Below are 24,769 nucleotides of genomic sequence, written 5' to 3' on the forward strand. Positions count from 1 at the left end.
ATTTGAATATCCAAAAAGATAGTTCATCTATGGGTTGGAGATTGTCTGAGTCTTTATATATATCGGTGATATTCTCAAGTAAATAAAAAGAGTAAATATTTGAAGGCGAATCACATTTTTTTTTTTTTTTTTGATATGACTTATTTGTTGCAAGTTAGATTAGAAAATATTGATAAAGAAAATACATAATATTATTATATCATCAGAAATATAATAACTGTTGTCTAGTTCTTATGTAAGTTAATTAAAAGCACATCCATTTATATAGTTAGTAATCACATAATCAATAAAGTAACATGCAAACTCGTAGACTCAGTAAGTAGAGAACTTTTTTCCTACTTTTAGAAATGAGAAAAAGTTATTTTCTATACTTGTATAAATACATGTAGCGGGAATGCACAAGAGAGTAAGCAAAATAGAAGATGTTTTGTAAAGAGGCGTCGTCCGGTCTCCAGACCTTAAACATAGCAAAGAATCTCAGCTCTGAGTTCACTAAACCATCAGCACTCATCAACCCCCTCTCGGCAGGACATCGGTACAAGCTGTGTCCTCGTCCAAACCTGAGAGGACGGTGTACGGTCACAGCCTCAAAGTTTGATTTTGATTGGATAGCGAAAGAAAGAGTTAAGAAAATCAAAGTGAAGGGAATTATAACAGCCAAACAAGGCTTGTTACCTTCCGTTGGCTTCACCGATTTGCTCGGAATATCACTGCTCGTCGAGCTTATTAGCGCCGAGACTGACCCCCGTGAGTACAATTATCAGGCAAACATATTATTATTATTATTATTATTATTATTATTATTATTATTATTGTTATTATTTTTACATAATAAGCTATCACATTTTGAGTATATAAATTTATAACGTGAAGTAAAATAGTAGGCTAATGCATCATTAGTGAATATTGGTAATGATACTTAACCAAGTCATGAACACATGTCAGGGACGCTTATGGAGAAGGATCCGGTGAAGGATCACGCACGACGTTTAGTGATTGATGCACATGGTGAGGATCAGTACGAGTGTGTGTTTGACATGCCCGAAGACTTTGGAGCGGTGGGTGCCATCAGAGTTTTAAACGAGGCCCATAGAGAGATATTCCTCAAGGAAATGAAGCTTGAGCTACCTGACGGCCCCGTTACCTTTACATGTAACTCGTGGGTGGCCTCCAAGTCCGAAGACCCAACCAAGCGGACGTTCTTCTCAAACAAGTCCTACTTGCCTCTCCAAACTCCCGAGCCTCTTAAACAGCTGCGAAAAGAGGAGCTGGAGACCTTGCAAGGCAAGAACCGTAAGCATTCTGGTGAATTCGAAAAGTTCGAGCGGGTTTACGATTATGACATGTACAACGATGTGGGTGATCCTGAAAAAGATCCAGAACTTGCCCGTCCAGTTATTGGAGGCCTCTCTCACCCATACCCAAGGCGGTGCAAGACTGGTCGCAAACCAAGCCGCAAATACCCCTCCATTGAGACACGCAAAGGGGAATTTTATGTCCCCAGAGACGAGGAGTTCACAACAATCAAGGGCGCTACATTCACGGGCAAGGCTGTCTTGGCGGCTCTTCCTGCTGTGTTCCCACAGATTGAAGCTGCTTTGGTGGATCCCAACATGCCCTTCCCACACTTCAAGTCCATAGAAGATCTCTTTGAAGAAGGCATCGAGCTTCCCAAGGATGCTGGCCTTTTTCCTATGATTCCCAGACTTGTCAAAGCTGCTGCTGAAGCTGATGATATTCTCCAGTTTGAATCCCCTATTCTCCTTGACAGTACCAACCTCACTTTCTTTCTCTCTTTATTATTATTTTTTTTTTTTAAATCCATTGTATATTTATATCTCACTTTATTGTATCATTCACGTTGATTCAGAGGATAGATTTTCATGGATCCGAGACGACGAGTTTGCTCGCCAGACACTTGCTGGCCTTAATCCCTATTGCATTCAGCTAGTTCAAGTAAGCTTATAGCTTTCTCCAAGGGTGGTGAAACCCGTTTGGAGTTTTTAGTGGTAAAAATATTATATAGTGTTTTCAGTTTAATTTTTCTTTTTCTTTTTTGTTTTGATCAATGAAAAAACAACAGCTGTGTATACTTCTTTTCAAAATATCTTAAAAACCATAGTTAAGATCAGATCACATTAACTGTTGTTATAGGAGTGGCCGTTAAAAAGCAAACTAGACCCTGCGGTTTATGGTGATCCCAACTCACTCATTACTAGTGAGATTGTGGAAAGAGAAATCAAAGGAGTCATGTCATTTGATGAGGTAAAATTAATTAATATTCACAGGTTTTAAGAAATTAATTAAGATATATTAAAACTTAATTAAGATATATATATATCCATCCCACCCATATGGAGTATATATTTCCATAATGAATAAATATCAATGGATGTGTGCATGCAGGCTCTGGAGAACAAGAGATTGTTCATGTTGGACTATCATGATTTGCTTCTGCCGTATGTGAACAAAGTGAGAGAGTTGGATGATAGCACCTTATATGCTTCTCGAGCGCTATTCTTCCTCAGCGATGATAGCACACTGAGACCTGTTGCCATTGAGTTGACTCGTCCCCAAGATGTAAACAAGCCCCAATGGAGGCAGGTATTCACGCCAGGCTATGATGCTACCTCCTGCTGGCTATGGAGTCTTGCTAAGACTCACGCTATTTCTCATGACGCTGGTTATCACCAGCTTATTTCCCACTGGTATTGGACAAACTAGATCCTACAAATGGTTATTTTGTTGACAACAGTATTTAGGTTTAACTGTATAGACATTAATTTTACAGGCTGAGGACTCATTGCTGTATGGAGCCATATATTATAGCGGCAAACAGACAACTAAGTGCCATGCATCCTATTTATAGGCTTTTGCATCCCCATTTCCGCTACACAATGGAGATCAATGCTCGTGCACGCCAAAGTCTCGTCAACGCAGGTGGAATCATTGAGTCGTGTTTCTGGCCCGGAAAATATTCATTAGAGCTGAGTTCAGATGTCTATGATAAACTATGGAGGTTTGACAGGGAAGGCTTACCTGCAGACCTCATCAGCAGGTACGTAATTACTAAGATTATACTTATTTCTTTGTAAGTATTAATTTAAGTGTTCTAAAAATCGGCTTAGACGGTCCGCTTGCCTAATCGGCAAATTGGATCTAAATTAATCAATTCTTCTATACCTACTTTTAAAATAAGTAAGATTGATTTAAGCGTTCAAAATAGGTTTAGGCACCTTCCTAGTAATAACCTAATATAAAACGCCTAACGTGCATCTAACGAGTTCTTGGACACTGATTTATAATAATTATGCTAGCAAATATTTTACATAAAAAAATTGTGATATCAAAGGGGGCTGGCTGTGGAAGACGAGACAGCGGAACATGGGGTACGCCTGACGATACCAGATTACCCATTTGCGAATGACGGTCTAATGCTGTGGGATGCACTTAAGGAATGGGTAACAGACTATGTGAAGCACTATTATCCAGATGCGGAACAGGTCAGGTCGGATGAGGAACTCAAAGAATGGTGGAATGAAGTGAAGAACATAGGGCATGGAGACAAGAAAAATGAACCATGGTGGCCTGATCTCAAAACCCAAGATGACTTGATTGGCGTGGTGACTACGATTGCATGGGTGGCTTCAGGTCACCATGCAGCTGTAAACTTTGGACAGTATGGGTATGGTGGATACTTTCCCAACCGACCAACCACAGCAAGAACCAAAATGCCAGTGGAAGAGCCGACAGAGGAAGTGCTAAAAGAGTTCTATGACGAGCCAGAGAAGACCATGCTTAAGACATTCCCGTCGAAGAAGCAGGCGACCAAAGTGATGTTGACTTTGGATCTTCTATCTGCACATTCACCAGATGAAGAGTACCTAGGAGAAAACCCAGAAGCATCTTGGGCCCACGAACCTATCATCTATGCTGCATATGAACGATTCAAAGGCAAGCTCCAATACCTAGAAGGAGTGATAGATGAGAGGAACGTGAATGTTTCTCTAAAGAATCGAACTGGAGCAGGTGTTGTTAAGTACGAGCTTTTAAAGCCTATCTCTGAACCAGGCGTTACTGGGATGGGTGTTCCCTACAGTGTGTCTATTTGATCTAACGCATTTTGATCAAATGCATTGGAAGTTCATCTATGTTTCTTCCAAATTATCATCTATGTTTCTTGCTTTCTTAATAAATAATGAATCTCAACCTTCTCAAGGGTACCTTGTTTTATGTTTATTGGACCAAATATTGTTGGACGTAGGGAAACGAGTACACCAAGTTGGCCTGACCTATTGAAGATTGTATTCAAGTCTAGTAACGTAAGGCCTATTAAAACAACCTGAAAACTTTTAGAAAATTGTTGAATTTTTTTTTAAAAAAAGGAATCAATTTTCAAACAAACATAAAGAAATACAGAAACTTTATTAATGAAACTATGTGTTTTGCATGCACATGCATATTACATAATTCTTTTATAGATAATTATTAATAGATGTAGGGAAATTGCCACAAATACCACATTATTTTTCATGTTTATACTAATTATTTTTACAATCACTTTTAATGAAAAGTAAAAGATACTTATACCTTTCATATAAACGTAGGGTTAACTAATTTAGACTTATGGTTTATAGTTGAATGGTGGAGTAGGATTTTTGGAATGTAAAATTTATGATTCTAATAAATATATAAATAAATACTTAAAAAATATAAATTTGTTTTTAAAAAATAGTTTCAAACAAAATTTTTGATTTTTAAAAAGAAATTTTGAAAAAATATATAAACAAATTCCAAAAATAAAAATTCAAAAAATAAAAATTTATAAAAAAAGTTCGAACTTGAAAAAATATAATTCGAAAACATTAATTTTTTTTATTTTTTATTTTTTATCTTTTTTATTTTCTTTATCTAAATAATGATTTATTATATAAATAGATAACAAGTGTATAAGAGTCTTTTGTCACTTAATGAAGAAGATATTTTTGAAAATGTCCCTTTAGTGGTGGTAAAGATGAAAAGTACCATGAAAGTGGTAAACATAAAATTTCTCCATAAATATGCTATAAGTTTAAAGATCAAAATATTAAAATAAAACATTAAATTTATAAAATTTTGTGAATGTTTTGTGAATCTTTCAATTTTAAAATAATAAATGTACTATTTTGTGAATCTTTCAATTTTATAAATTTAAATTTTATTAATTTAAAAACATTAGTTTTGGATAACAACATTAATATTTTATTTTAAAATATGTTATTATCTTTAACCAGTGTTTATTATATTATATTATACATAATGCTCTAATTAAATAGACATATATATATATATATATATATAACTGTTAATATAAAGTGATGTTATTAAACCAAATTCTTGGAATTATTAAAACCTACAAAATTTCAAAATAAGTTAAAAGCACAAGAATGTTAAACCGAACCCAAATTTACATATTATTTTAATCAAATATTATATTAATAAAAGTAAATAAAATTATTGATATATGTATAATTATACAGAAAATACCTCTTATAATAACTGAATAAACATTCAAACATACCAACCATTGCCAAACAAAACTTTAATAAGTAATGTATAAAACAAGAACATTTCCTATTTATTGTTATTTTCATTTCTAAATAGTATAATAGAGAAAAATAAGCTACAGTCAATCTATATTTTTTACTTTAAAATAGATATTTCTATTTTCTTTATTATAAAATCATAATTGTTATTTTCAAATGGTCTTTTAACTTTAAAAGTTATAACTAAGACATACCATTTTGGAAAATACAGTTTTGATAATATTAAATCACAATTTTCTTTACTTTATAGTCTTTTAAAGAATTTTAATCTAAATAAAGTTATAATTCTCTAAAACTCTTGAAAAAATTAAAAGTAAATAGAGTTAATTTAAAACTTTTATAAATAAAAGATGCTTGTTGTAAACAAAAATAATATTTTGAAAATATTCTCTTTTAGAAGCAGATATTTTGAACTTAGATAACAAATAAATGTTATTATTGCAGCTGAATAATAAGAATAAAAATGAAAATACCAAAAACTTATTTTAACAAACAAATACGAATCAAATTTATTATTATTGGTTACATACCTATTTTAATATTAAAATAATCTGAACCCAAATGGATATTCGAAAAAAATCTAAAAATTAAAATTCCAGAAAAAATACTCTTACTAAATCCAAACTTAATCCCAAATAAGTACCCAAAATAATCGATATTTAATTGAATACCTAAAATAAGTAGCTATTACATGAATAATGAATTCAAATATTTAGTTTAACATATTTTGGTATTTGCTGCTCTTCTTTCTTCTGTATAGTTGCGTTTACCGGGTTAGGTGTGTTTGTTCTTAGGGTTTATCGAATATAATGTGTTTAAACATAGTTTTTGAGATTTGTTCTCTATTTCATTGTCTTTATTCTCTAATTGATCTTGTCTAAAATTACATTAGAACCATAAGGAATTTGTACCAAGTTCATTTCACAATTTTCATTTCAATTTTTTATTTTTGGTTTTTGTTTCACTAGATCTCTATTTGATTTGTGTGTACAAATTTTGGAACTGAAAAACCAATTAAGATCTAAAACCTAAAATTATATTGGGTTCTACCGGTTTATAGAAATGTTACTAAACCCAAATCAATCCGAACCGAATCCTAACCTGACTAAACCCGAAAAGAATCCGAACTGAACTTTTATAATATAGAAATGGGGATGAAAGTCATAAACTGAAATTTCATTGAATCCAAACCAAAATCCAAAATTATATTGGGTTCTACCGGTTTTTTGAAAATGATACTATACCCAAATCCGAATCCGACTACACTCAAACTGAATCTTAAGCTTACTAAACCGGAAAATTGAAAATTTTAATAACTGATTGATTCTGATCCAAACCCCGATTGGTCCATGAAGGCCAGGTGTATATTTCTTTTATAATATCAAAGTTAAAAAAATTAGTAGTAAGTTTTTAACAGTCAAATAATTCATGTTAAATTAATTTTAATTCGCTTTAATTTATTTAAGATTAAAAAGATTTAATAATGTTTTTCTTTACATTTCATCGTATAATTAAAATAATTACAAAATAAAAAAATATAGATAACTTAATATATTTAACTTGAGAGAAATTTTTTAAAACTATATTATTTGTATGATTATATAGGATCGGAATGATGTTGTTTTCGTGATTGCATATTTTCATCAAACATATAAGATATAATGAGATTATAAAATACAATATTTTTAATATTTTTAATTATAATTTAATTTATCAAATAAGTATTTTATCAAAAAAGTTGACAGCAACCGACCAACCGAAATATCAAAAAAGAATATATATAACTCAGCAAAAAATAAATAAGAAAATGGGTTAAGAATTCTATCATTTGTATGATTATATGATGGGTTGGGTTACTGTTGTTGTTTAAGAGATATACAGATATGTTTCCATCAAACATGTAACAAATTAAATATTTATTATTAAAAAAATATATATATTTTTGTTGGCAGCGTATTTTTATTTAAAAAATCAAAATTAAATAGGTTCATCTCAAAACTAGCATTTTTCTAAATTTGAAAATGTCCAAACACACAATCAATAAGTCTACGCTATAGTCCCAGATGGACCCATATCAAACACAATCAATAAGTTTATGTCATATCAAACTACACTATTAAGTTTTATTTCATGTAACTCCTCTGTTTATGACATAAACTTCTGGCCATTACCGGCAAGTGCGTCCTCATAAATTCGACAGAGATACGTACGATGCCATTCATCAATTTTTAGTTATAAGTTTGTTAACAACAACAAAAACGTGCTGGGAAGCACTTCTCTAGAAAACAACAAAACAATAACAAACATCTATACTATTATTTGCGAAGTAAATTTTCGCAACGGAGCTCCCACGTTAAAAGTTAGAGTGGTTAATATCGATTATACCCTTAATGAATTAAATATATAAATTAGTAACAAATAAAAACGAAATTTTAATTAATTTGATTAGATAATTGATTAATATTAAGAATAGTAACAATTATCCAAAATCTGAAAATATAATTAAAAAGAAGATAATTTCTGTATATATTGTATTGTTATCTGTAAAAGTATTTTAGTAAAACTTAAAAATATAAATTATATAATTAAATATTAATCTATACTATTATTTGCGAAGTAAATTTTCGCAACGGAGCTCCCACGTTAAAAGTTAGAGTGGTTAATATCGATTATACCCTTAATGAATTAAATATATAAATTAGTAACAAATAAAAACGAAATTTTAATTAATTTGATTAGATAATTGATTAATATTAAGAATAGTAACAATTATCCAAAATCTGAAAATATAATTAAAAAGAAGATAATTTCTGTATATATTGTATTGTTATCTGTAAAAGTATTTTAGTAAAACTTAAAAATATAAATTATATAATTAAATATTAATCAAATAAAAATTTTAATTATATAATTAAAATATAATATTGAGTTATTTTAATAATGAATATAGTGTACAAAGAACTTTTCAAAAATTTATGAAAATGTTTAAGCCCGCATCGCGGGCAAAACACCTAGTTCTAATAATTCAACTAAGAAATAATGTAGTAAATTCTTTAAGCAACAACAAAAACATGCAGTGGAGCACTTCTCTAGAAAACAACAAAATACGAACACTCTAATTCAACTAAGAAATAGTTCTTTCCTGATTTCTATTGTATGGTGTAATATGTTGAAAAACTATTAAAATTTTGATTTAGCTAATTATCTTAGCAAAGGAAGATTTACCAAAGGAGATGGATACTTAGAAGCATGATTTCAAAATCGATTGACTCAAAGAAGCTACCGATCGATAAATCTAAATTCATCTGATCGTCCGATCTGGAGTGCAACGTGGAAATCGTCGAGAGGATTGAATCGGTTGATCCGAGAACCATAAGTGATCGACTCAACGTCTGATCAATTGATCCCCTTCTTAGAATTGATTGATCCTATAACAAACTTGACCTAGTTTCATTTTGGTCAACTGGTACTAGTTTTAAAAGTCTAAATATGTTTTCGGAAAAACCCCCAAAATAACTCTTTTTCTCTGAAAAATATTTACCTTTTTGGTGAAAATTTGGATCTTTATCTTCTTTTAAGCATTTTCTTCTTCTAAACTTTTGTTTATATTGATTATTTTCCTTTATATAATTGTTACCCTTGAATTTAACATGAGCTAAAGGGTTTTCGTGGAAATGTCTAACCTTATTGAATTGTGGTGATTATAGAGTAGTCTCCTCTTAGACTCATGGGTAAGGTTTATTATGATTATTGATGTATGAATTGTGATGCTTAGGGCTAGATTAACATTGTTTCGTACATATAATGTGTTTTAATGCTAAATTAGAATTAGTTACTTTTTAAGGTGATGTCATGGTTGAGAAGTGTTCAATGAAATGCTTGAATGAATTTCATATTGTGTTTTCCTTGCTTAGCCAACGAGAGTTGATGTTTTGCATACTAGAGATGTATTATTACTATTAGGAATTGTTTCCAATGCATGATTGAGTGTAGTTAGCCAACATGATTTGATGTTAAATGCATGATTAACATAGGAGTTACTGTCACTGTAGTGGATTAGTTTATTTTAAAGATCCTAGGTTGAAGAAATATGTTAATTGATTGTGTTTAGCATTCAAAGTTTGAAATCTATTATCCTTAATTGGTTACCCAACTCCATCAGTTTAACCTTTCAAACCTTGATAAAAACTTGTTATTTGCTGAATTTCTTAATTGAGATCATTGCCTTACACTTTTAATCATTTGTATTTTAAACCAAACTTAATTACTTAGCTTAAAGGACCATCTGCATTCTCTTTGCTTTAAGCCATGGGTTGGATTAACATCTCTTACTACGTATTATGATACATTTGTGCTTACGACTGAGTAGTATAAAGAACTTAAACTTATTGGACACCATTGAGAAGGCAAAAGAAGACATTAGGATCATGGCTCTCTCTTAGTCCTCGTTTCTTAACTGTTACAGATCACAGATGATTTAATTGAATTTGTTACATACGCGATAAAATCACCAGATTATACATTTTCAGTTCGTACAACCTCCACTGCATATACAACTTGTTTAAAAACGACTTCAACATATACATTTTTTCTGACTGATCCCACATCATACTACAAGTTATGATTTTTATTACCTGATTAGTAATATAACCGGAGAAACAAAAACATATTGTTGCACAGTTTTATCCCGAATGTCGTCTGAGTCGTCATACTAATCTTTCTCGGTATTTTTACAACAATGTTTTCTTCATCCTTTATTGTGCTACTATATCCTTGAATCATATTTACTATAGACTACAATTTCTCTTTCCATCAAATTTAAAACATCAAAATTTTAAAATATTCCAATAATCATTGCACATATTAATTTCTAAACTTTAACTTTTAATATGACTAATTTTTTTGCTAGATAAATCAACATAAAACCAATGGACCGGATAGAAAAATAAACATTTTATGATTTCATATATATTCATCTGTCCTCAGGTAAACTCCCACGAGTGTCAGCTACATATACATACTTAATGAATCAAAATAATAATAATCAATTACTATTATTAAATTTAAAGTTTTACACTATTTTTTGAACAAAAGTTATAATTTAATAATATTTATTCTAATGTTCTGGAAATAAAAAAATTAAAAAGTATCTCAAAATAAAAATATCTCAAATTATTATAATATGATTTGAGAAGTTTTCTTTTACAAGTCTTGCTCGCTTTGATTTTCCCAAACCTAATTATATTAGTACTACTAATGAATTCAAATATATTTGACAATTAAATTTTATTATCTAAATATTTATATTTTAAAAATGTAATCAGTTATAGAAATATATATGTTCTAAATTAACTTAACACCAGATACATAATTCAAAAAATATGTGATCAAAAATTAAAATTATGGTTGGCACTTGATGTGAACCATATATTACTAAATTGACAGAACAACAATTTTAATTTGGTGGTTATTGCTATATATCTGAAGCTCCAATTGATTGGTGAGTCTTTAAAAAGTTACAAGTTTGTCTATGCAACTCCGGAGTGATCAACACTTCAATTTTTTCTCCCATAATTTTATCCCAAAAGAAAGTATTTCAACTTATACATAATTTTATCAAATATAGTTTTATTTCTAAGAATATGAAACAAAATAAACTCGATTAAAAATTTAACATGATTTAAGATACCAAGTTAAGAAAGTTTAATATTATGAAGTTAAGATAGTAAGTTAAGAAAGTTTGTTGATCCGGGTGCTCAGTAGAAAACATTTTTTTCTACTTTTTGGAATGAGAAAAAGATTTAATATTTTCTATACTTGTATAAATAGATGTAGCGGGGATGCACAAGAAAGTAAGCAAAATAGAAGCAAACAGATAAAAGATGTTTTGTAAAGAGGCATCGTCCAGTCTCCAGACCTTAAACATAGCAAAGAGTCTCAGCTCTGAGTTCACTAAACCATCAGCACTCATCAACCCCCTCTCGGCAGGACATCGTTACAAGCTGTGCCCTCGTCCAAACCTCAGAGGACGATGTACGGTCACAGCCTCAAAGTTTGATATTGATTGGATACCGAAAGAAAGAGTTAAGAAAATCAAAGTAAAGGGAATTATAACGGCCAAACAAGGCTTGTTACCTTCCGTTGGCGTCACCGATTTGCTTGGAGTTTCACTGCTTGTCGAGCTTATTAGCGCCGAGACTGACCCCCGTGAGTACAATTATCAGTCAAACATATTATTATTATTTTATATAAGAAGTAAAAAGTAGGCTAATGCATCAGTAGTGAATACTGGTAATGATACTTAACCAAGTCATTAACACATGTCAGGGACGCTTATGGAGAAGGATCCGGTGAAGGATCACGCACGACGTTTAGTGATTGATGCACATGGTGAGGATCAGTACGAGTGTGTGTTTGACATGCCCGAAGACTTTGGAGCGGTGGGTGCCATCAGAGTTTTAAACGAGGCCCATAGAGAGATATTCCTCAAGGAAATGAAGCTTGAGCTACCTGACGGCCCCGTTACCTTTACATGTGACTCGTGGGTGGCCTCCAAGTCAGAAGACCCAACCAAGCGGACGTTCTTCTCCAACAAGTCCTACTTGCCTCTCCAAACTCCCGAGCCTCTTAAACAGCTGCGAAAAGAGGAGCTGGAGACCTTGCAAGGCAAGAACCGTAAGCGTGATGGTGAATTCAAAAAGTTTGAGCGCGTTTACGATTATGACGTGTACAACGATGTGGGTGATCCTGAAAAAGATCCAGAACTTGCCCGTCCCGTTATGGGAGGCCTCTCTCACCCATACCCAAGGCGGTGCAAAACTGGTCGCAAACCAAGTCGCAAATACCCCTCCATTGAGACACGCAAAGGGGATTTCTATGTCCCTAGAGACGAGGAGTGGTCCACAGTCAAGGGTACTGCATTCACGGGCACGACAATCTTGGCAGCTCTTCCTGCTGTGTTCCCACAGATTGAAGCTGCTCTGGTGGATCCCAATATGCCCTTCCCACACTTCAAGTCCATAGAAGATCTCTTTGAAGAAGGCATCGAGCTTCCCAAGAATGCTGGCATTTTTTCTCTGATCCCCAGACTTGTCAAAACTGTTGCTGAAGCTGATGATATTCTCCAGTTTGATTCCCCTATCCTCCTTGACAGTACCAAGCTCTTTTTTAATCCTCCATTTATATATTTATTATATCCAATTCTATACAGCTAGCTACAATTAATCTCACTTTACTGTATCATTTACTTTGATTCAGCGGATAGATTTTCATGGATCCGAGACGACGAGTTTGCTCGGCAGACACTTGCTGGCCTTAATCCCCTTTGCATTGAGCTAGTTCAAGTAAGCTATATACGCTTTATCTAATAGCTATATTATCTTAAAAGTAATTTTTCTATGTTTCGCGTTCATGTTAATTTTTAATACGGTTAACTACATTGATAACCTTAATGAATAAACTTAGGGGTGTTCAATCCGGATATCGGTTCGGTTTTTTTCGGTTTTCGGTATTCGGTTAGTAAAATATAACTACCATTCTAAATCCATATTTACTTCGGTTCGGTTCGGTTTATATACCGTCGGTTTTCGGTTTATTCCGTTTTATACCAAAAAACATAATTATTTTGTTTAAGATCATATTATATGAATTTTAGAGTCATATTGTCAACACAGTCATTTATTAAAAATATATTACATGTTCAAATAAATGAAGAAAAAAATAAAAATATTTCTACCATCAAATAAAATAATCAAATCTATAACTAAAATCAAAGCTTGAAATTTTGAAAATAAAAATATGAAACAAAACAAAAACATGAAAAAAAAGTTTTTTCACTCTTCCATATTTAGTGTTCATTAAAGTCATGTTTTTTCAATTGAAAATTTTCCATTAATTATTGTCCTTCAAATTTATAATCTTCATATTAATTTAGTGAAGACTAAAATAAAGCAAAAAGATCAAAAGAAGACTTAGAAAATAAAATGTCTGAATTACGATGTATTATTATTTAGTTATATTTCAAGTGTTTTACAAATTAAGGTTTCTTATTACTATAAAATTATGGTAATAGTTATTAACACAAATTTAACTTATGTAACAAATAGATTTTCATGTATTGTTATAAAATATATACATATTTACATGTTTCTACTTTTAATCGGTTTTATTCGGTTTATTCGGTTTAATCGGTTATATACCAAACCATATCCAAATCCTACGGTTTTTATAAAATTATATCCATTCGGTTGATATGGTATATACCAAAACCAAACCATATTGTCTATTTCGGTTCGGTTCGGTTCGGTACGGTTCGGTTTTACCATATTGAACAGCCCTAAATAAACTTGTATTGTCAAAATCAAAATTTCTATTTTAGTTTTTATTAAGATTTTTTTAAATAACAAAAATGGAAAATATCTATATATCTTTGTAAATATATTTGGAAAGTCTTTTATGAACAATTCTTACATTGTTTTTTCAAAAGTCAGTAGTAAATGTATACTACATTAATAAGAATTGGTTTAACAATTAATTAATTTTGAAAATATTGTCATTTAAAAAAAAAAAAATATATATATATATACACATATGTATATACTCAGTGATACATAGAAAACATATTATTATTTTGTATATTATCTAGTAGTTATTTAGAACATATTAACGGATATTGAAAACATTAACTATTTTTCAAATAAAAGTTACTACTAAATTTAAATTCGAAGTTGTTTCTTTCTTCTTCTTATAATGTTAGTTTTGGACTATAGAAATTATATAAAAATTTATAAAATACTTACTAATGTAAGATGAATAACCAAAATAAATGAAGATAACAAAATGATTCACAATATTTTACCATAATTAGAGCCAAGAAAAACAGTTACTTCAATTTAGTTAAATTGTTCCAATTAGTTTTTTTTTAAAAGTAAATAATCAAATTGGTCTGAATTCTTATACCTAGAATTATACGTCAAACTGAGTTATCGATATAATTAAAAATTAAATATATTTTTCAAGACATAATTTATAAACCTTCTTAAATTTTATAAACCAGTGAAAGCGAAACATTAATCAGTTATTATAATTTAGTTATTTGTATGACTTTTTAGAGATCACTGATTATATTGGTTAGTGCATGAAAGTGGTAAACATAAAATTTGCCCTTCTAACTAAAGTAACACTTACTTTTATTTCTACTTCCTCATAAAACAATTTTTTTGTCTGACTTTTTTTGTTGACACCTCCTAAAACAACCTATACATTAAATAATAGAGTTTTTTCTAAAAATATATTAACAAATTAATATGATGAATCAAAACTAAGTATAATAACAATAATCTGATTTTAATATATTTAAAACCACAATAAATTATGATTTATTTGGTAATTATAAATAATCTAATATACCGAAAAATAATAATTGAACCTATCTAAATTGTTATATATAAAATATCATACTAAATTGAGATAACAACATAATTTTATTTAAAACATAACATGATATTTAATTTTCATACATTACTTTTCATACATATTGATTATAATAGAATTTAAAATTGATCAACAAGTGAAAGCAAAAAGTTATAAATTATAATTGATTATTTTGTAAATTTTTATACTCGTGCATGAGCACGTAAGAGTCACCTAGTATGTACATGGTTTGATGGAATTTCGTTTTTTAAAGAAAAATCATGTTTGGTTTTAAAACTAAAAACAGAAAAAGTAAGCTAATTGAGATCACATTGTTGTTGTAGGAGTGGCCGTTGAAAAGCAAACTAGACCCTGCGGTTTATGGTGATCCCAACTCACTCATTACTAGTGAGATTGTGGAAAGAGAAATCAAAGGAGTTATGTCATTTGATGAGGTAACATTAACTAATATCCACATGTTTTAAAGAAAAAAGCATATATATATATATATATATCCATCCATCCATATGAAGTATTTCCATAATGAATACGTATCAATGGATGTGTGCATGCAAGGCTCTGGAGAACAAGAGATTGTTCATGTTGGACTATCATGATTTGCTTCTACCGTATGTGAACAAAGTGAGAGAGTTGGATGATAGCACCTTATATGCTTCTCGAACACTATTCTTCCTCAACGATGATAGCACATTGAGACCTGTTGCCATTGAGTTGACTCGTCCCCAAGATGTAAACAGTCCCCAATGGAGGCAGCTATTCACGCCAGGATATGATGCTACCTCCTGCTGGCTATGGAGTCTTGCTAAGACTCACGCTATTACTCATGACGCTGGTTATCACCAGCTTATTTCCCACTGGTATTGAACAAACTTGATCCTCTCGTATATATATGGTTATACACATTAGACTTATGTGTTATTGCTGCTAAGAGATGGAAAAAATTTCAGGCTGAGGACTCACTGCTGTATGGAGCCATACATTATAGCGGCAAATAGACAACTAAGTGCCATGCATCCTATCTATAGGCTTTTGCATCCCCACTTCCGCTACACCATGGAGATCAATGCTCGTGGACGCCAAAGTCTCGTCAACGCAGGTGGAATCATTGAGTCTTGTTTCTGGCCCGGAAAGTATTCATTAGAGCTAAGTTCAGATGTCTATGACAAACAATGGAGGTTCGACAGGGAAGGCTTACCTGCAGACCTAATCAGCAGGTACGTAATTCCTAAGACTATACTTATTTCTTTGTAAGTCTTAATTTAAGTGTTCTAAAACTTGGCTCCAAGGCGTCCGCCCATTCGAATCTAAATAAAATGATTTTTATATACCTATTTTTTTAATAAATCGGTTTAGGCATTCAAAAAATCGGTCTAGATACCTGCCTAAGCAATAATCTCATACAAAACGCATAATACGCGCATAACGAGTTCTTGAACATCGATTTATACTAATTATGCTAACAACTTTTTACATTTAAAATTTTGTGATATCAAAGGGGTCTGGCTGTGGAAGATGAGACGGCTGAATATGGGGTACGCTTGACGATACCAGATTACCCATTTGCGAATGACGGTCTAATGCTGTGGGATGCACTTAAGGAATGGATAACAGACTATGTGAATCACTATTATCCAGATGCAGAACAGGTCATGTTGGATGAGGAACTCCAAGGATGGTGGAGTGAAGTAAGAAACATAGGGCATGGAGACAAGAAAAATGAACCATGGTGGCCTGTCCTCAAAACACAAGATGACTTGATTGAAGTGGTGACTACGATTGCATGGGTGGCTTCAGGTCACCATGCAGCTGTCAACTTTGGACAGTACGGATATGGTGGATACTTTCCCAACCGACCAACCACATCAAGGATAAAAATGCCAGTGGAAGAACCGACAGAGGAAGAGCTAAAAGAGTTCTATAAGGATCCAGAGAAGACTATGCTTAAGACATTCCCGTCGAAGAAGCAGGCGACGAAATTGATGTTGACTTTGGATCTTCTATCGACACATTCACCAGATGAAGAATACCTAGGAGAAAACGCAGAAGCGTCTTGGGTCCACGAACCTGTCATCTATGCTGCATATGAACGTTTCAAAGGCAAGCTCCAATACCTAGAAGGAGTGATAGATGAGAGGAACGTGGATGTTGCTCTAAAGAATCGAGCTGGAGCAGGTGTTGTTAAGTACGAGCTTTTGAAGCCTATCTCTGAACCAGGCCTTACCGGGATGGGTGTTCCCAACAGTGTGTCTATTTAATCTAATGCATTTTGATCAAATGCACTGGAAGTTTTCATCTATGTTTCTCCCAAGTTATCATCTAAGTTTCTTGCTTTTGTAATAAATAATGAATCTCAACCTGCTCAAGGGGTACTTTGTGCTGGGCAGCGGTGAAGGAGTTTGATGTTGTCATTTCTTTTGGGAATAAGACTTAATGTGTGGTTATCTTATGTTTATTGGACCAAATATTGTTGGACGTAGGAAAACGCATCGAGTTGGCCTGACCTATTGAAGATTGTATTCAAGTATAGTAAGTTAAGGTCTATTAAAACAATTTTACCTGGAAAAGTTTATGAAATTGATGAAAATTCATAACCAGATCCGAGTAAACTTTTAAATAAACAAAAAAAATACTGAAATTGAATTACTGTAAATCCGGGTAGGCTATGATAATTTATATTATTAAAACAGAAACATTGTGTTGGACCTACCATTTATTTTGTAAGTTTTTTAATTAAATACATCTTTTTACTTTATAGTTAACCATACATTAAATCACTAATATTTCTAACAGCGCAATCACAAATGAAAGTGTATTTCACTTCAATCAAACTAGAATAATATCTTAACCAAGAGGGTGACATTATTATTGGCTACAATAACTCTGAGCCAATCCCATATCAACACTAAAATCATTCGTTCACTCCCTCATCATTTTTTTGATCTAAGAGACTAAGAGCTTCATACAACAACTCAGATCAATTATATAAATGCTTGTACCAGTAGCTCTGCTGATGAAAATCTCCAGAAGATGCGGAGTCTTCTGATAGGGACAAAACTACTTGGACCAAAAGAGAAGAAGCTACGATATATAGCATACATGGAAATCACTATTGAAGAAGAAAGAAGAAGAACATAGGGTTCAGCAAGAAGATGAGCAAAAGAGATACAAAGGTTGAGTGAAAAGGGCTTTGAGGAAGAATTTTATTTTAATTTTGGTGTTTTTATTTTATTTTAGTGAAGGTTAAATTCGATTAATCAAGGGATAATAGCCTATTAACAAAGTCCTAATGAAATAAACTAAAGTTTAGTGTGTTTCATTTTGTTAATTCTCTCAAGAAAATATAATTGACCAAGAAATTAACTATACTTAAGAAATTCCAATTTAAATAAAATTTAGATTGAACTAAAAACAAATTAATCACTAAAATAGCTCTCCGATGAAACTTTGCTACTAGTTACATAAATCTGATTTTCAAAAAGATCAGATGGCATCAACCCTCCCTAATCCTTGATTTGGTCTTTTGGGCATTAACCCACAACATACAAAAATACGATGTTGGATGAGGCATGTTCATGGCGTCGACCCTTATCTTTCAATATACTTTTAACGGGTGGGAAACAAATCGAATCCGAAAACCCGAACCGAAACCAACATGACAAAAATGAATTCGACCGAACTGAATCCGACATAAATACTGAATGGACTTATGTTACGATATTTTGGGTCATGGTTTTACCCAAACCGAATCCGAACCCAAATGGATATCTGAACAAACTAAAAATTTAGAATTCCAGAAAAAAATTTATACTAAACCTGAACTTAATCCCAAATAAATACCCAAAATACTCTAAAATTTCATTGAGTACCTAAAATAAGTGTCTATTATACAAAAATTAACTCAAATTATTAGTTTAATATATTTTGGTATTTGGTGCTCTTCCTTCTTCTATATAGTCAACTTTATAGGGTTTGATGTGTTCCTGCTTCTCGTTTATCAGATATGATGTATTTGCACATAGTTTTTGAGTTTTGTTTTCTAATTTTACTTGTCAAATATTACATTGGAACCAAAAATAATTGTGACAAGAGCATTTCACATTTCTCATTTCAAATTTTCAATATTTGTTTCACTAGATCATTATTTATTTTTCAGGTTTAACTAAGTATAAACAAAATTTGGAACTGAAAACCCGATTAAATTCTGAAACCCTTAGTATCTGTAATAGCCTTAGTCATTGTGTCTTGCGCCAAGAAATGAAGATGCTGGAAAATTTTAAAATTTCTTGTCATCTAGATTGCTGAGATTATCCAAGGCGCCAAGGGACAGTCATAAAGTTTGGTAGGTGGGAGTGTAGTAGCCTTCAAAGCCAACTTCTAACCATAATTAAATGAGTTCAGAGGCAAATGATCCAATCCGCCTAAAGGTGGTAAGGTACCAACTCCCATACTTTTTGTGTAAAAGACACTGGAAAATGAATGCTGGATAGATTTTATAAATTATATATACAAAGAAAATTTTATATATTTTAAATTAATAACATATTTATATATTATATTAATAAAATTATTAAATTAAATAATAAATATAATTAAATTAGGTAATATATTAAAAATTATGCACATAAAACAACATAGAATTACGTTTTCAAATAAACTTAATTTTAAAAGTTACTATTATAAAAATATTTAAATAAGTTTTAGTTTAAAAAAAAAATTGGATGAAATTTCAAATTTATTAATCACTCAAAAAGACATGCATTACAAAAGAATAAAATCTATGCAAACTCGGTTCCTATATGAAACGTTTAACCTATGTGGCAAAGAAAAGAATAAAAAAGTAGCCAAAATCAAATTGAAAGCTGAAAAAAAAAATTGAAAGTTGAAACCATCTCTGTAGTAGCCCTACATACTAATGTCATGGGTCATGGGCTCGTACTTTGGTGACATTATTCTATTTCTTAATGCCTTATCAACTATCTTAGTGAGTTTTTTTTTCTTAGAACAACTATCTTAGTGAGTTGTACAGTTGTTGTCCATTTTGTTTTTAACCAGGGGCACCATGTTATAAACACTCAAATTTTTTTTTTTGATGGAAGCACTTTTACATTTTTCTTCAATAAACTAATGATATTTGATAAATTAAATTAAACTATCAAAGAAAAACCAAAATATAGGGGGCACATGACCCATACCGACTTATTTTCGTCTGCCCCCTGGTGGTGACGACGAGCAGTGGCGAATCTAGGAAAAAAATTTTGTGGAGGCATAAATTATTTTTATATTTTCAAAAATATTATTTATATATAAATCATACACTATTGAAAACAAAAATTATTATATAAAATATTGTATAGGAATATGTAGACGTTAGTTTAAAATGGTTTTCCTTTATAAAATATGTGATTACTCTTTATATCCTTAAAAGTAAATATACATTCTAAGAAATAGTTATTCAATAATAATTAACAAAAATGATGAAAGAAAACAAGATATAGTAAAAAGAATATATATCATAGATTCATATATTATTGTATGTTGAAATCCTCAAAGTAATGATAATTAGATTGTGCATTTATGGGAGATGTAAATTAGAAAATAGTTTAAAATTTATGCTGGAAACTAAATAACTTTAGAAATAAAAGCAAAAACGTGAGTGAAAACGTAAACCAACGGGAGGAAATACATTTAGTTAGTGGGGGCAATAACCACTATAGTCAACATTATCTGTTTTGTTATGGTTACTAGATCCTTTCTCCGCGCTACGCGCGGATAATATATTTAAATTTGTTACATTTATCATTTTTGTTTGTATGCAAATTTTTCTATATTAAATTATATATAACTAATTTTTAAATTTGATTTTTTTTTATATTTTTAGTTTGAAGTAAATATTTCTATTATATGTAACATAATTAACTAAGAAAATATGAAAAATCAAGTCCGAGATTTTAGAGTTATGTAAAAAAAATATAATTATGTATAGAACACAAATTATCTTAGTTTAAAAGATCGGAATCTCATCTCGAATAAATTTACGAAAAGAAAAAGTACTCCAATAACCTACTTAAAATATAAAACTTCCTTTTAAAAAAAAGCGTACTTAATAATATTTTTTTACGTGTAATAGTTGAAAACTGACAATTGAATATCGATCTAGAATATTATTTTAATATATCTAATGTAAAATATTAATTGTAATAAACAAATTTTGAATTTTGTAATATTACATGAATTAGAAGTCTTTAAAATCTAAAATCTATTTTATTAACATACTATATATTTTATTCATTTATTATTTTTACGTTACAAAATATTGCTTTAGTTTTATTTGTATATTATTTTTTTAATAATTTAGATTCTTTTTAAGTAATTTTAAAATTATCAAGAATATAATATATTTAAAATTATTTATTTAAATATATCCAAATATGATGTCTCATTTTTATGTGTGTTTGCGTTGAGCATATTTAATTTGTAATTTGTATATTTAATAACACCTTATTGCGTGTCGTTCTATGGTTTTAATAAATATGTTGTCATCTCATTTTTATTACTACTAACATGATTTTTTAGTGATCAGTGATAATGTATTTTTAACGTTATGTATTATATTTTATTGTATATTTTTTAACTCTTCGTGCTGGCACTTTTTTTAGAATCATTTTAATTATATAATAGGTTTCAAGATGTAAATAAAACTGTGTATGTTGTAAATTTAGATTTTTTAGTGTAGCTGAGCACTATAAATTATAGAAATTATATTATGATTTTATTTTACTAAATCTTTTAATCTGTGTATTTTTTTGTTTTATTTTGTATTTTTACAATTTTATTGCATTATTCTTTAAATACAGAGAATTGATATTTCCAATTTTTGTTTCATATACCTTAAAAGTCTTCGGTTGATTTTTGCTTGTTTTCTTTCTCTAATTATAATGTACAGTTCGACCGTTTCTTCTTTTTTTTGGATCAAACTACTAATATCATCAGATAGAAAAGCTTAAACTCTAAGAATTGAGTGAGTATTTGTGCTAGAGAAAACTGATTTAACCAATAATATAGTGAGATATTATAATATTAGAAGGTATGGAAAGTCTTCTATATTGTCCTACGCTGGACATAATTAAGTTATTGCCAATTGATTCTATATTTGTGATAACTGGAAATACATCTTTATGTCTTCCTTACATCATCCTTAATTGATTTATGGTTCGACTATTTCTAATATACTGAGAGTAACATAAAATTAGATGTTGATTATCTCCTCCCAATTAAGAATGTACAGAATGAGAGAAATTCAAGATGAGATCAGTTTACAATTTTGTCTTCATATCTATATAGAGTTAGTTTATAGATTACTCTATATGTTTCAAAATGTAATCAATTTTAATTAAAATATGTAATATTTAAAAGTTATTACTTTAGAAATCTGTTATTTAATATATAAATTTAATCAATTACACAGTAATTTACATAATTTAATTGGCTACACAATATCTAATAAATATAAAGTTACATTGAAATATAAAAACAATTTATATAGTGAAAAAAAAATATTTTTAAACCATTATGTTATAAAACAAAGAGAATATTCAAATTATATTGAACATTAGAATAGTAAAAATCAGAAAAGCTGAAATCTCAACGTCGATCATTTACGTTGGCTATGTTATTAACTTTGAAGATAACGTGAATGATCAAGAACAAAAATATTAATTTTAGCTTCAGTCTTTTTTTTAATCAGATTAATTTTAGCTTCAGTCTTTTTTTTAATCATTTTACCAAAAAGAAAAAATAACAGAAAGATGACTAATAAAAAAGATACAAACAGAGTACTGCAAAAAGGTGTTGATCACAATAGCAAACATTATAGTCTCAAAAATAGTCAACTTTATATTAAATATTAGTCAAAAATAATAAAATATATAATATTAATAAATTTCATTTTAAATATAATTTAACTTTAAAAAAAATTTATCATTGTACATGGTGCAGAAAAACACCTAGTATTATTTGAATTTCAAAAACTATATGATGCACTAACTTTTTGTGACAAATCAAATTTAAGGAACTGGGCAAGAGATTGAGAAGAGGGATGTGGAGAGGTACAAAGAGTCTTCACTTGATGAGTTATAATGGAGCATTGAAGTGTCATTGTTGTAGTCGTAGAAGTTATACCGGTGAAGTTGGGTAGACGAACAGATTTGGAGTCGCTGGAGATGTCTGAGGCAAGTTGGCTAAAGAAAAGGAAGCTATAAGTTATACAATGGGCTGGCTATTTTGACGGATTTGGATGGTTCGAGACCCATCATCTAAACATTCGCGATGACGTGGCAGTTTGATTGGTAGAGAATATTTTATCCTATGTGGCACTCCTAATAAGCCTCAAAATTAGTAGCTTTTATATAGTAGGATATATTTAACATTTTTAAAATTAAGTGGGGGCAGCTGCCCCCTCCCTACGTCACCTAGATTCGCCCATGACGACGAGCTTGCTCCCTTCATATGTGATACATAGTAGTCAAAATACCATTTTGGCTATAACTGAGTCTAAATGGCTGAGGCACGATCCTTCAATACTATTAAATGGTTGAGGCGTAATTGACGATGTGCGCGAGTTTTTGAACACAGGATTCACATAAAAATTTTGTTTCGTTTCAACTTTGTTTCACATTAGTCTAATTTACAATGCTTAAAATTTAGTTTATCAAATGAAGTTTTTAAAGTGAAAATAACAAACTAGGTATATATATATATATATTTAACTTGAGAGAAAGTAAATTTTTAAAACTATATTATATGTATGATTATATATGGATCGGATTACTGTTGTTGCTTTCGTGATTGTATATTTTTCATCAAACATGTAAGATATTAAGATTATAAGAGAAAAAAACAAATTAGTATTAATTAAAACTTAATTTATCAATAAATATTAAAATCAAAATATAGATATTAAATATAACTTGAAAAAATATATAACTAAATTGATTACAAATTATATCATTTGTATGATTATATGATGGGTTAGATTACTGTTGTCGGTTAAAAGATTACAGATTTTTTTCCATCAAACATGTAATAAAATTAAACATTTTATTAAAAATTAAATGATTCTTTTCAAAATAAAAAAATATACAGGTTCGTCTAAAAACTAGCAATTTCCTAAATTTGAAAATGCCCAAAACACAATAAATAAGTCTACACTTGCATGGGGTCTCATATTATTGATGTGAAATATTTGCATGGGGCCTTACATTATGGACCCCCTATTTTTAAACAATAGCATATATATATATATATAGGTATAAAGTAGTATAATCGAAAAATTAGTTTATAAATATAATAATACACTATTAAGTAAGTTTCATATTATTATGATTTAGATATAAAAAAAATAGTTGTGAAGTTAAAGCAAAGAAAATATCAGTTTATTTTTAAAATATTATAATATCTCTTAAAAACATAACCTATTTTGTTTGTATTGATGTTTTTATTTTACAATAACTTATCTTTTTCTGTAATTATTTAGTATATCATTTTCTATATTATAAACTATAATTCTTTAAATAAGAGTTTCGTAAAATTTATTAAAAAAAATTGATTAATATGAATAATTTTATTTTGATAGGCCCTTATATCCACCGGACAGGCTCTTACTGTTAGTTATCTAGTTCTTATGTAAGTTAATTAAAAGCACATCCTTTTTTTTGACTAAAATCCATTTATATAGTTAGTAATCACATAATCAA

The 24,769-nt window shown here is 30.2% G+C and overlaps 2 protein-coding genes across 2 annotated transcripts; both read left to right on the forward strand.

Moving 5' to 3' along the window:
* The first annotated feature begins 422 nt into the window (after window positions 1-422).
* Window positions 423-4,263, forward strand: LOC103830997 (lipoxygenase 2, chloroplastic). Its single transcript, XM_009106829.3, has 7 exons — window positions 423-747; window positions 946-1,770; window positions 1,871-1,956; window positions 2,155-2,265; window positions 2,407-2,708; window positions 2,792-3,058; window positions 3,353-4,263. The coding sequence occupies exons 1-7, from the start codon at window positions 423-425 to the stop codon at window positions 4,110-4,112; spliced, it is 2,676 nt and encodes an 891-aa protein (XP_009105077.2). The 3' UTR covers window positions 4,113-4,263.
* A 7,204-nt stretch (window positions 4,264-11,467) lies between these two features.
* LOC103830995 (lipoxygenase 2, chloroplastic) lies at window positions 11,468-17,475 on the forward strand. Its single transcript, XM_033275781.1, has 7 exons — window positions 11,468-11,792; window positions 11,913-12,737; window positions 12,843-12,928; window positions 15,341-15,451; window positions 15,573-15,874; window positions 15,965-16,231; window positions 16,513-17,475. Exons 1-7 carry the CDS (start codon window positions 11,468-11,470, stop codon window positions 17,270-17,272), a joined length of 2,676 nt encoding a protein of 891 aa, XP_033131672.1. The 3' UTR covers window positions 17,273-17,475.
* The last annotated feature ends 7,294 nt before the right edge of the window (window positions 17,476-24,769 follow it).

The sequence above is a fragment of the Brassica rapa genome, chromosome A07 (genome assembly GCF_000309985.2).
Source record: "Brassica rapa cultivar Chiifu-401-42 chromosome A07, CAAS_Brap_v3.01, whole genome shotgun sequence".
Lineage (NCBI taxonomy): Eukaryota > Viridiplantae > Streptophyta > Magnoliopsida > Brassicales > Brassicaceae > Brassica > Brassica rapa.

What these genes read in the sequence shown, in the direction of transcription:
- LOC103830997 (XM_009106829.3), top strand. Translation starts at nt 423, where the DNA reads ATGTTTTGTAAAGAGGCGTCGTCCGGTCTCCAGACCTTAAACATAGCA. An exon ending in TAGCGCCGAGACTGACCCCC is followed by an intron (nt 748 to 945) that starts GTGAGTACAATT and finishes AACACATGTCAG; the next exon opens with GGACGCTTATGGAGAAGGAT. An exon ending in CCTGCAGACCTCATCAGCAG is followed by an intron (nt 3,059 to 3,352) that starts GTACGTAATTAC and finishes GTGATATCAAAG; the next exon opens with GGGGCTGGCTGTGGAAGACG.
- LOC103830995 (XM_033275781.1), top strand. Translation starts at nt 11,468, where the DNA reads ATGTTTTGTAAAGAGGCATCGTCCAGTCTCCAGACCTTAAACATAGCA. An exon ending in TTCCCCTATCCTCCTTGACA is followed by an intron (nt 12,738 to 12,842) that starts GTACCAAGCTCT and finishes ACTTTGATTCAG; the next exon opens with CGGATAGATTTTCATGGATC. An exon ending in TTTGCATTGAGCTAGTTCAA is followed by an intron (nt 12,929 to 15,340) that starts GTAAGCTATATA and finishes TTGTTGTTGTAG; the next exon opens with GAGTGGCCGTTGAAAAGCAA.